The sequence below is a fragment of the Lontra canadensis genome, unplaced genomic scaffold, assembly GCF_010015895.1.
Source record: "Lontra canadensis isolate GAN:19392208 unplaced genomic scaffold, GSC_riverotter_1.0 scaffold10, whole genome shotgun sequence".
NCBI classification, from domain to species: domain Eukaryota; kingdom Metazoa; phylum Chordata; class Mammalia; order Carnivora; family Mustelidae; genus Lontra; species Lontra canadensis.
In genome coordinates, this window is record NW_022631004.1 from 12,657,344 (window position 1) to 12,670,818 (window position 13,475).

Below are 13,475 nucleotides of genomic sequence, written 5' to 3' on the forward strand. Positions count from 1 at the left end.
CCTCTATTAATATTACACAAAACTTGGTTTGTAACAAATACTGTTGTGACAGAAATAGTAGGGGTGAAAATATAGCTACCACAAGTTGGGTGATGGGGAAAAAGGTCCATGAAAATACATTAAACATAAGGGTTTAGAACATCTATGCATTTCTGAAGCTTCAATTACCCAAAAGTATTTGAAAAACTTATCTGTACTGCTAACTACAGCAGCTGACATCTATAATTGGGGGTATAAATAAGACTAGAATGTCACTCATTTATTGTAGACTCTTTCAAAGAAGACAATCACAGTAATTGGTTACACTGGGTATTGAACTAGTTATATTGGGCTCTGAAACTAATCAAGCTGTATTCGATAGAATCAGGTTTGCTAATTGTGAGGTATAGTTAATTAAGAGATAGTAGAACAGATTGAGTCATGTATCTGATGTCACAAAATCTAGAAGTAAAACAGACTCATCTGATGCTATGCATGTGAAGAATTTCAAGACCAAATAAGACATTTTACAGTTTAAGTTTTTATTTATTTATTTCAAAGATATATTTATTTATTTTAGCAAGGGAGAGTGGGAGAGCATTGGGCAGGGAGGCTTATGTTGGTGGAGAAGCAGAAGGAGAGGGAGAGAGAATCCCAACCAGACACCATGCTGAGTGTGGAACCAGACATGGGGTTCGATCCCATGATCCTGAGATAATGACTTGAGCCAAATCAAGAATTGGATACTTAACCGACTGAGCTACCCAGGTGCCCCTACAATTTAAGTTTTTTAAAGATAAACTGCTCCAAGATCTGAATTTGGGTTTTCAATGTGTTCTTCTTGAATAGTTATAACTTCCTAAAGTGAGTTGACAAAGATTGCTAAGTTAAATAGTCTCTCATGCTTTCTCTCTTATATTTATTTAAAAAGCAGAACAGTCCTAAAAGAAAAGCAAAACCTTTTTTTTTTAATTACTATGATTTTAGTAACCTCCCCTGTTTTGCTAAACCTATTCTCTTTGATTTTGCCAAAAACTATGTATTTTATTCCAGGTGCTTTCTCAGTTCATTCTGTGTCTAAGCATAGATACCAAATAAACAACCTGGCCAATGAGTTCAGGACTGTCTCTCAAGAGTTCACTTAATTTGGTAAAAGCCTAAATGCAACCTCCAGAAGTAACCAAGAACCTACTTCGTTCTGTTCTACTGTAAGGTCACTTTAGGTTGGTTTAGAAACCTCAGGCAATTAATCGCTACTGTACTAGAATATATAGTACTTTCACTATAACACAGGGAGGTATAATTATACATAAATGTAATAGAAATGATATATAGTATACATGCCATATGATGATATATACATAAAATGATATATATCATATGAGGCACATGAGCTCTATCAGACCTAGAGAACACTAAACACATATCATTATGATCGTAAAACTTCTCTAACATATAAATAGGGACGTTTTCTGAGTATTCCTTAGGTTTACCATGTGTAATCCCTAACTGTGAAATATATCGGGAATTTTCGAACTGTGTTCTGCGGAGCCTGAGGAAAGGAAGGGGCAGGCAGAGAAGCACAGCAGGTAGAACTCAGGGCCTTGCACACTTGCCCTAACAATATCACCTCCACATTTACGTAGGGCTTCCAGATATAAAACTTACATTTGGGGTTAAAAAGCAGAGATCTGCTGGGGCACCTGGGTGCTTAGTTGGTTAAGTGTCATGATTTAATGGGTCATAAGATCAGCCCTGGGTGGGCTCCGCGCTCAACAGGGGGTATTTGCTTGAAGTTTCTCACCCTCTACCCCTCCCTCCACCTGTGTTCACATGCTTGTTTGCGGTCTAAAATAAAAAAAAATAAATCTTAAAAAAAAAAGTAGAGATTTGCTGCTCACATGCACTAAGTAGTAAGTAAAGAACCAGTTTAGCATTAAAAATGAATATTTCAGTATTGCGGAGAGTTCATAACACTTGGACCTTAATCCTTCAGCAACCTGTGAACTCAGTTACAAATCTATGCATGTCTAAAGATACTTCTGCATTTTGTATGCAAGGAAAATGACTAATAATGCCTAAATAGATTTAAAGACAGATGTGGACAAAGAGAAGCAAAAGGAAAAGTTGTCAAATAAAAAGCCTGTGATGCTCATACCCTTTCTAAGATAACCACCCCTGATTACAGCCCCGCTGCTCGGGCTGTCTGGGTGGCTATGGGTGTTATGTGTGGCTATCTTTCTAGCCGTCAGACCAAAGGTGGGCAGCTGACCAGCGGCAGCCAATCTGTGGGCTGGCCTACAATCTGTCATATGGCCTGGTGTGAAAAGACAAGTAAGAGCAATCCAATTCGCTGTGAGCACTCTACAGTGAGTGAACAATGACGGAGGCAGCAGGTGCAGAAGGTGCACCCATGTAAAAAGGAGCCAGGAGGCAGAAGTGACGCCACAATGGGGAGTTGTCAGCCACAGCTCCTGGAAGGCAGAAACCAAGTAGAGGATACAGGACAGGAAACAGAAAAGAAGGACAGAATGTGAGACAGAACAAAGCAGATGTAAAGGCTTCCCACAAGACAGAAATGCAGACAACAGGACAAAGTGACGGTCCCTTGGGAGTGCTTCTGTTCTCAGTAAATTTTCTCATTTTAGCATAGGACCAGCCTTACTTACTTACTTACTTAAAGGCAAAACAAAACAAAACTCATTTTCTTCAGATACTCGGAAGAGGTCTCAGACTCTGTTCCGTACAATTGGAACTTAATTAGAAATATACTAATGATCTAAAAACCCAGATTAATGAGAAATTTACACTGATATTACGTGCCCTTAAAAAGCTATGTACAGCACAGGAGACTTCAAATGTGCTGAATTCCCCAGAAACGGCGCCAACTCATCACACAAGCCAATATACTAACTTATTTGGTTGTCAAGATTAAATCACACTAACGGCATGCTGCAACACAGCTAGTTGTCCGGGTTTTGACCACTCAAACCCAAAATACAAAAACCCGAGTCTATATTACCAGTTTGGAGTCTCTTTTATACTGAATTCTTAACAAACCATGCTACCCTAGAATTTAATGTTACTTATGAAGGCCAGTATGAAGGAACAGACTAGAAGCATTTATACCCCAGCAAAAGCAGAATCATTTTTAAGAAGCTGTTATACAGACAGACTGGAAAGATTGTACAAGCAGCCTCATTGTTCTTTAAGAATTACGTCAAATGCACTAATAATCTCTGTCTGATTTGATATTATATATTCTGGAGAAGAGGTTACAAAACAGCAGCCAAAGACTATATCCAGCCTCTACAAGTTGTTTGGTTTGGTCTGAGGTGTTTTTTGGTTTTTGTTTTTAAATTAAACTAGCAGATCACACTCAAAAATCAAAAGATAATACATATAAGAGATGAAATTTTTGCCTTCTCCTGATATATCAGATGATTTGGCCATATGGGCCCATATTATTTTCACAAGTCAACAAAGGATTACAGCCAAGGAGCAGTTAGTTACTCCATTTAGAATGGGCAAGTGGATTCCAGTTTCTCATTTTCTCCTGTTGCTTGCCAAACCTTGGGACTATTTTAGTTTGTAACCTCTGCTCTAGAGACAGGAGACAGAAACCTCACCTGGGCATCAACATATAACAACTCTTAATCTACAAATATCAATACCACACTTAAGACAAGTTGATAACTAAGGTAATATGAATTACTTTGGAACTTCTAGTCCCAAATCCATTTGGGATTTTATGACAGTTAAGTGCAGATCTAAGCAGGCACCCTCCCACCCCCCAACCCATTTGCTATGTCATGCCCTCCTTACCTTTTCTGTCAGGCTTGAGGTTCCTATCCACGGGGGGTGGTTCACAGTCTGCAACAGGAACTGGCCTTCGGGGAGGGGTCTTTGGGCTGGACCGGAAGCCCATATGAGCAGGAGGAGGAACTTGCATTCCAAATGAAGAAAAATCAAATGTTCCCGGAGTCATTGGCACATAATTTGCTTCCTGAATTGGTTCCGTAAAACTGCTGGAATGTTGTCGTGGAGGAGAATTGGGATTCATTGGGACGTAATTTTCATCTAGTTCTTCACTTGATACGCTTCCCACTGTCAATATATTTTTGATTTTCTAAAACACACATACATTTCTTTTAATAAACAGAAACTATTAACAAAAAGGAAGACAAAGTTATGTCACACATATTCATATAGATCATATGAAACGATCTCATTTAATTTCAGAGCACTGAATGTGAAGATCCTGAGAGCGAAATACACTTGATGACGCCAAGATCAGTTATACTTACAAAGTGGTTATGGAAGCCTTCAAGCGAACTAGATCTGTCACTTGGAAATGTTCGTGGAATATCATAGCAGTCTTGAGAACTAGCATCTAAAATAGAAAACAAATGATCAGCATTTCTTCCCATCTTTGCCAGTTCTCAGAATGGTCTGTTCTCTTTTTTTACACACGTGTGCAGGTATGCGCGCACACACAGATTTTTAAAAAGATCCTCACAGAATAATATCCCGAATGGGTACCTTAAATCACTAGGAAATGCAGACACTCACTAATATGCTAACCAGTACCAGCATTTGATTACGACAATGAATGAATGTCTAAGCCCAGGATGCTGGGTTATTTAAAGACAGAAAAGGGCCACCTGGGTGGCTCAGTCATTAAGCGTCTACCTTCAGCTCCGGCCATGATCCCAGGGTCCTGGGATCAAGCCGGCATCAGGCTCCCTGCTCTGCAGGAAGCCTGCTTCTCCCTCTCCTACTCCTCCTGCCTGTATTCCCTCTCTCGCTGTGTGTCTCTCTGTCAAATAAATAAATAAAATCTTAAAAAAAAAAAAAAAGACCGAGAAAAGAAATACTTTTTTTTTCCTCATCTTCTGTACCACCTTGGGCCCAACTTCTATCTCACTAACCGATAATCTGATTACAGAGCCACTTCATGAAGAGAATCAGAAATTGGTACTGAATGGCTAAATGAAGTCTCCCTATTAGTACTCTTTGTGATGCATTAAATCTTTATTTTCTTTAGGACAGGTGGGTAACTCTATCAACAAAATACAAAAACATTAGCACATAGTTTTTAGGGTATGTGCATCTTAAACACTGGCCTTCTATTTCTAGGACTTTAAGAACGTCAGAGTGTATGCCAGACCGAGTTTTTCTCCTCTCAAGGTCGTAACTTTCAGCAGACTCTAGGAGATGGTATAGGACTAAGTGAAGTGGCTAGGGTAAGGGGAGAGAAGATCACAAGCTTTAGAAATAAATAAAACCAAACAAAAGCAGAATGGCATGACTGGAAAGGAGTCTTCTTGTTAGACACAACGTATAAATTGCTTACTGAGGAAGGAAGGAAACGGAGCCCAGCAGATGTGACATAGAAGCAGCCATAATGGCACAAAAATACAGGAAAGGGATGATTCGGAGGGGCTTTGTGGCTGGTCCATTTCCTGCTCCTCTGCTCCAGTAGAGAGTCAACCCACCCAGGATACATGGAAAGCAGGAAAGAGGGGTGCACACTTCCTGAGGCAGGAAGGTATTACTAAGGCCATACTTCTTCAGGGGTGAAAAACTCCAAGTCTTTCTCCCTTCCAGCAGACCACGCACACAGGCACACGCTACATGCACCAACACCCTTCCAACGAGCTACAGAGACTCTGATATCTTCACTACATGAGTGGGTAACTGCAGAGCTGGAAAAAAAAAAAGGACTATCATTTAACATCATACTATGCTACAAAGAACAAATATTCAGATAAGCCGATTTTCTGTCATTAACCTCTAACACAGTAGAAGCCAGTTAGAGCTGACCTTTTCGCAATTTGTTCAAATCCACAGTGGAAATGGTATTACTACGTGATGGTGGCATCCCTGCTGTAGGGATACAGTAACTATTGTCAGTATCTGAGGCCGTGCGTGTGATACTGCACGTTTCCACAGGAGACCGGTCATGAGCTGGATGTGGTTTCGGTGGCCGCGGTGGAGGAGTATCTGGAATAGTGTCTAGCTTTGACGTCTGTCCCAAAGTTCCGTCTGGAAATGTTCGTGGAATCTGATAAGTATTACCAGGTGTTGGAGGAATGTCGTAACTAATAGATACATGCCTCATTTGAGTCTCTACACTCGATGTCCCAGATGGGGTATTAAAAACATAGAGTTCTCCATCTGCCTCAGTACTCGATGGAGACACCTTTGGTAAAACATCGTGGGAGTAACTCCTGGGCAGGTTATAAAGGCTGGAGTCTACAGAAACAGATGCAGCACGAGGCGGCGGAGAGTCATACATCATCTGCTGCTGAAAAAAGCCATTCACTCCATGTTTGTTCTGGGAGGAAGCAGGATTTTTATGAGAAGGGACGTTATCATTGCAGTCTGTTTCAGAAGAGGTGGATTTTGCAGAATCAGTGTGTGTTCTAAATAAAAATTGTTAATGACAGAAAACAAAACATGGTGAATACATACGGCTACATTTTAATAAATGTATCAATAGCATAACAATCAAAATACACGTTTTTCATTAGATTTTTTGGGCGACCCATAAGATTGAAAGCATGAATATTTCTTACTTTTTATGATTATACACCAGACAACAAAACCACCACCACAAGAACACCAAAAGCATTCTCCCTAATTCCTATCCTGTACCGGCCCACACCCCCAACTCCACCTATTAAATCCACACATAAAACCATGATCCCTGAGGCACTGGAATTAGAAAGATACAAAACTCTGAGAAAGGTAAATGATTAAGGCACAGACACAAGGAAAAGCATTTCCTCTGAAGAGCATGCAGAACCCTCGTGCCAATACAGTTTATCAAGTTGGTCCATTGCTCATCATTCAGCCTACCTCTGGAAACTGTTGTTCTAGAAGACTAACAGTCTAATGATTACCTGGTATGGCAGAAATCCAATGTGACCTCCAAGGAGGTGGCAACTTGAAAGATTCTGTTCTTTTTCTTAGCCAATACTATAAAGATGTTCAAAATACAAGCCACAAAGATGGCCAATTCTAAAAAGTAATTAACCTTGAAAACTCTTATTTGAGTATGTTTAATGTTTTGGGTACATTTCTAGTCTCTTTTGTGGTATCACAAAATTTGGGTAGAAGCCAAAGTGAAGCTGATGATACCAGCACGCTGCATGCACTTCCTTAATGGTTAACAAGGTACCTTTAACTACTGTGAGTGTTGTCCAAAGTCCTGTAGGAACTTGAACTCAATCTTCTGAAAAACAACTTATGATAGACTTTTTAAGGTCTGATCTTCCTTGATTTCTTAGTAACACCTGGCACTGTGTATCACATTTATCCACTCAAACTTTCTGCCTCTGGTGTCTTACTGCAACACCCTCATTTCCCTTCTTCACTGATCATTCCCTTCTTTCGCTGACTGGCTCCTTCTTCCTGGGTCTCTACCTGGGAACAGCCAACAGAATTCAGTCTTCTTATGCTTTACCACAGACACCATTTAAAGATCCTCCTTTCTTGTAACTTCACCTTCCATTCAAATGCCAACAACTCCCATCTTCTCACCTCGAGTCCCACATTTTCAGAGCATTAAAATATTATTCTGCTTGGTTATCTCAATGCTACCTTGCTTTTGTGTACCAAACCAAACTCAACTTACTTCTCAAATTGATTGTCCTTTCTGACTTGCCATTAAAAGAAATGTCTTTATCCAGAATCTTGAGGCTCAAAACACTATCAGCTTTGATTCATTCTCTTGGATGAATGAATCACCAATGAGGCACCAAGTCCTTCTAACCAAGTTAACTATACCCCTGCTCTATTCCCACTGTCACCACCTCACATTCAGATCCAGGTCTCTGCTAAGATTCACACCACTAAACCCTCCTAAGAATCCTAGTGGACTTCTTTCCTCCAGTTTCTCCTTCTTCCAATGAATCCAAGGGACCATACTGCTATATTGCTATAAGGTCAGTATATTCAGAACATGGTTTTCTCACTCATCTACTTGGAGAAAATCCTGTAAGGGTCCCAACAGGCTGTGGGAACTATAAGAAGCTCACAAGCACCTCCACTTGGTTCCAAGACTACCATCGCTGACTCCATCTGGCTTGCCGATCTTCTGTCCTACTCTCCTCCCATGGAACCCTCTAGTCCAGGCAAATTCCCCTCTTAATTCGTTTCCTCCCATGCCTCACTTTTACCTTGCCTTTCCCTCAAATAATTTTATGCAGATTGCAAATGACGGGGTCCTTTCCTCTCACCAACCAATGTAGTTCAAATCTTACTCTTCCTTTGAAGCATTTCACCCTCCATGTTAAAAATACTTGCACTGTCCCTTCTAAGAATTTCTAATGCAACTACACATATTCTAACATTTGCATTTCATTGAATTCAAACAAGTGAGTTAAGAAATGTTAGAAGTACAAGGAGTACTAAGTTCCCTGCCCTTGAGTAGCTTATATTTTAGTGAAGAATAAATTAAAATATCAAGCTATTTCCAACTCTGATAAAACACGGATAAGGAGGCATAACCAGGATGCTATGAAAACCCAGACAGGCATTTAGTCCAGCCCGGAAGTTTGGGGGAATGTTTTCTAGAGGAGTACATGCCTGAGCTGAGACCTGCAGGGTGAGTAAGAGTTTGCAAGGCAATTCTCCTGAATTCATGTACAAACACTTAACACTTCCATGTTCTGACTTCTTCAAAAGCTTCACTTAAAACTCTGAAGGGACTGTATCTGAGGGGGCTGTATCTTACGTAATTAGTCTGTACCTTCACAGCACCCAGCAAAAGAATGGGCACACAGTGGGTACTTCATAAATATTTCTCAATTATCTGTCATTTCTGCAAAATATAGATACAAAATATATCTGAGCAAGGACTCTGAGCATAATTTCTAGTGCAACAGGAAAGCTGTAAAACCAATGAGTTCAATGAAAGATACCATATAAAAAGAAAATGTACTGAAAACTGCCACTTAGCTGCTGGCTTTTAAAAAGCTGATATTGAAAGGTAGTTGTGAATCTCCATAAAATAAAATCTTAGTTAGTAGCACAAGTAACAAAGTTGCGAATGTGTAATTTAAAATACTCACAGCAAACAAGCAAAATCAAGTTAGAATTTGGTATTATTAACTAGTGTTGATTTATAAAAAGATTTCTTTTTTTTTTGCTCTTACAGGTAAAATCCCATTACAACAAATATGCAGAAACCCATCTTTGGAATATTTGTATTCCATTATCTCAGGGAATAATTCACGGCAACTAAACTGTGGTTCTTGATAAATTCTATATAAAAATTGAACAAGCACTTTGTATGATCTTAGCCCAGTAACAGTCACATTCTCCATGAAAACAACATCTTTTCTGATATAAAAAAATAATGCTTAATATCCAATCATTCTGTTTAAAAAAAATCTCTCACATCTGCTATGCAATTCATTCCCACTTTTATATATTGCAAATCAAGATGTAAATACCCCCAACATCACTAGTTGTCACACTGCTGCTAATGGCAGAAATGGGCTCCCTGATCTTCATTTTCTGGCTCCAATTCTCACCGTTACCTCAGGCCTTCCAATGACTCAACGGCAAAGACAAGAATGACCAAATTAAAATATCGTATAGCTTAGCAGAAAAGAAGGGAGCAGGAATGAAGATGATTTGGAAAGGCTTTATGATACCTTTGGGCAAACAGTGAAATCCACATCCGTCTTTCTACTTAAAAATGGGTAACGTCAGAGTAAGCTCTGCTTCATTTCTAGGTATGACGATCGGAAAGTTTTAGTTTTTAGCGATATATCTGATTTCATCAAATTTCACTAAAACCCAATTTGTATATCCCGTAGAATTTGCTATATTGGGATTTTACCTGAATAATTAATTTCTCACACAGATCCAAAGCAACCACAACACACTCACTGCAATGGAATCGTTTTGCTTTCAAAATCTTCTAGTAGTAGGTATTCCTCTCCTTCTTCAGAAACAAAAGATGACCCTTGGCTGGTTTACAATCACATAAGAAATGGAGCAAGATCACCATTTATAAATCAGTGAAATCTGTTAAGCAAGTAATACTGTGAGTCTGTAACAAAGACTGAAACAGGAGACAGATTTCCAAAAGAGCCTTGAAGGTACAAGTGTTCTTTGCCAAGACAGCAGAGAACATGTTTCTTCCATAAATCTCCTGAGTATCAGAAATGTTAGAGGAATATACCCTGAATATAGTAAGCCTAAAATACAAACCTATAGAGTTGGGATTCTTTTAAGACTTCGAATCAGAATTGAAGTTTAAAGGTAAGATTTCTAAGTGTACACACACACACACACACACACACACACACCACGCACACACAGGCATCTGTGGTTTACCTGGTGGGTTCAGGCTTCTTGCTTTGACAGTTGATTAGCAAGAGGTAGTCTTGAGGATCCTCCTGGATGCCGAGGGTTTCTAGGTGTGGTGGTAAGTTAATGAGCTGGTACGGAGGCGGTGCGACAGAGGAGGATGAATCCACCTGGGCGGACGGTGGCGCTGTATTTACAGCTAAAGGTAAATCAGCCGGCGCTTGTAGGGAGCCTCCAGGTGGCTTCACAGGATCTGCAACACCAAAACGTAACTATCATCGTCTATCCCATTTTAAGAATTTTTTTCTTAAATAAACTACTGGAAGGTGTGGAGATAAACTGTTTAAACACACAAAAGCATGATAAACCATGACAACGTCAGTTAAAACAAATACTACCTAAACGGCAACATTTATACAGGAAATAATTGGCTCTGGTCAAAGAGATCCAAAAAGTAGGGCTCTTTCTTCCAGATGCTGTAGTAAAGCCATGGTTAACTTTGCCTTGAACAGTCTTTAGTTTTAAGGCTACTGGCAATGACCATGTTCTACAATCTTAGCACAGGAGACAGATTTTTTTCCATGATAAAAAACAAAGTCAGGGGCCCTGAGTGGCTCGGTCAGTTAAGCATCTGACTCTTGGTTTCAGCTCAGGTCATGATCTCGGGCTCCTGGGATGGAGCCCTGTGTCGGGCTCTGTGCTCAGCAAGGAGTCTTCGTGAGGATTCTCTCTCTCTCCCTTCTGCCCCTTCCCATCGTTCACTCGTTCTATCTCTATCTCTCAAATAAATAAACCTTTAAAACAAAACAAAAAACCAAAGTGTTTCCCAAGCCAAGCCAACTATCCAAGAAAGCCCATCTTATTATGTGGTATCGACAGGCACAAGGATCACCTCTTTGTCTCATCTTTATTTTGCTGTTCATTCTTTTCTTTCTGCTCCTCAGCAGACTAAGGAGAAATTCTAATTGTGGGATTCATGTTCAGGGAAAGAGCCTTTCTTTAAGACATCTCCTCTTCCCTCAGCTCATAGCCTCAAGTACCACTTACTGGACTTCTGTAATATTTTCATGCAGAAGGGGCCAGCAAGTAAAGGAATAATTTTTTAAGCACTTAACAACGTTCTGAGAAGATAGATGAAACTAGCTAAATTGTTTAGAGTGAAGTAATTTGAAAACAAGTTGAAAACCAAGAGATAAAATCCCACCATAATCACTGACACAATCAAGTAAATTTTGAAAAGCCCAGAAGAAAAATTCCCTATTAGTCTGGTTAGGAATAGAAGGCTATACATCCAGAAAAAGATCAATGCTCAAATAGGAATAATCAAATTTGTTTACTGTCTATGTCAGAACAGAAAAGCCTGGGTTGAAACTGAGATTTTTTTACAACAAAACATTCCCTAAAAGACAATAAAAAGTGATAAAGGACTTAATATGTTCTACCAAATAAAATCAAGTGCAGGTCATCCGGCCTCTTAAATCACCAGGGAGGAGCTCTACATCAGCTCTAGCTTCCCCAGATACTACAGATTAAGTCCATAAGCTTTTGATAATGTCTTTATGTATTCAACTTTAATATCTGAATATACACCCCAGCGAAATTTATGTACTTTGTGTTTTATGACTCTTCTTCCTGGCACAGAAGCTCATAATTGCAAAGCTTGAATAATAATACATAAATATGGTTAAATATGTTTATCTTTATTTGTGGTTCCCCCAAACAAACAAAAGGGATCAGAACTGCTAAGCGTTAGTTTGCCCTACATGCTGTCGATGCTCAACATGGTTTCATTAACCCAGTGCACTCACCAAGCACCTTCTCTATGTCCTGTTGGAAGAGACCAGAGGCACTCCCAAATATTCAAGACCCATTCAATGGAATGTGCAGTGTGGAATTTGCTCCTTAAGAACTATGTGAGCCCATACGACTCACTAATTAAGTCTAAAGACTTCTTTCTTTTGGAGAGTCTGGTCTGAGTAAGTAGAAGTTGAGCTAATTTCTAATGTTTCTACCTCTGCCCTGCTGCAGGCAACATCAAGTCTGCACAAAAGCTCATCTAATAAAATCTAACACTTTATGCCAGGAGTTTATTAGTTAATTCTTTCATATTTAGGAAAGGTGAGAAAAGAAAAATATTTGGGGGGGGACATTTATATGACATAATGCCATAAGTTCAGTGGGAACTCATAAATATCTCACTGTGTCTAACAGATGATTATAAATAGTGCATATAACACACTCTATGAAATAATGATTTACTGTATGACTCAATTACAAATCTAAAAAATTTATTTAAGGGGATTTTTAAAGGCCATAGATTAACCAGTGAGTCAGTAAATCCTTGTGGATTATTTATCTTTTAAGGGAGAGCTTTCAGAAAAACATATATAACACTGAAGAGAAAAAAAAGAGCAGAGTGGTCAGAAAGCACTTACAGAATCCTACAGGCTGTACTCACAAATAGATTTTACATACGTCTCCTTTTTGTACCATACAGGTATGGTAAAATTATATAATCCCATTCAGTTTTTAGTTATGACCAAAACAAAATGAAATTCAACACTGGAAATACATTACTACATAAAACAGTATGAGATTTTTAATCTTCCAGTATAACTCCTAAAGTAAGTTTTCCAGGTGGCTGTTTTTATAGATACACTTTTCCTTTAAATTTTGTTTTTAAATTTGATAGCTGTACACTAAATGAACTAAGTGATTCATCTAGGTAGGAAAAGAATCACCCAGCCAGGCAATCACATTTGTCTGACCTTGTTTTATTAACACAACAGCACCATCTCATTTTTAACCTTCCATTTCTCCCACCTGTGAATGACTAAAGATTTTTTACCCTCTTTATAGATGCAAGATCTTCTCAATTTCTGGAAAAAAGAAAAAAACACTAGGAGTCAAAGGTTCCTTTTTTTTTTTTTTTGGCCTTTGTTAGTGATTTCTTGAAATTAAAATAGATATGTTATACAATATGCATTATTTTAAAAAATTCTTTTGTTTGTCCCTATTTCTGCTATTTGGAGCTCATTCCTCAAGAACACAGACGAATTCAGTTGCATTTAACACTGAGAGAGTGCTTTATGAATGAATATATTTTACAGTTTATTTTTCTATTTTGTGACTCATAGACGTTTATGCTATTTCCACTTTCATGCTAT

General features: G+C 38.9%; 1 protein-coding gene across 6 annotated transcripts in view; it reads right to left on the bottom strand.

Annotated features, from left to right (window-relative positions):
• GAB1 (GRB2 associated binding protein 1) overlaps positions 1–13,475 on the bottom strand; it is a 122,634-nt gene that overhangs the window by 23,070 nt on the left and 86,089 nt on the right. For 4 of the 6 annotated variants that reach the window (XM_032855621.1, XM_032855619.1, XM_032855625.1 and 1 more), the window contains exons 3-7: positions 10,336–10,561; positions 9,886–9,966; positions 5,806–6,407; positions 4,287–4,372; positions 3,805–4,108 (exon numbers count right to left, since the gene is read on the bottom strand). In XM_032855621.1, coding sequence (XP_032711512.1) covers positions 3,805–4,108; positions 4,287–4,372; positions 5,806–6,407; positions 9,886–9,966; positions 10,336–10,561 — 1,299 coding nt within the window. The remainder of the gene's footprint in view (positions 1–3,804; positions 4,109–4,286; positions 4,373–5,805; positions 6,408–9,885; positions 9,967–10,335; positions 10,562–13,475) is intronic. The other 2 variants (XM_032855623.1, XM_032855620.1) reach the window with 1 other exon arrangement.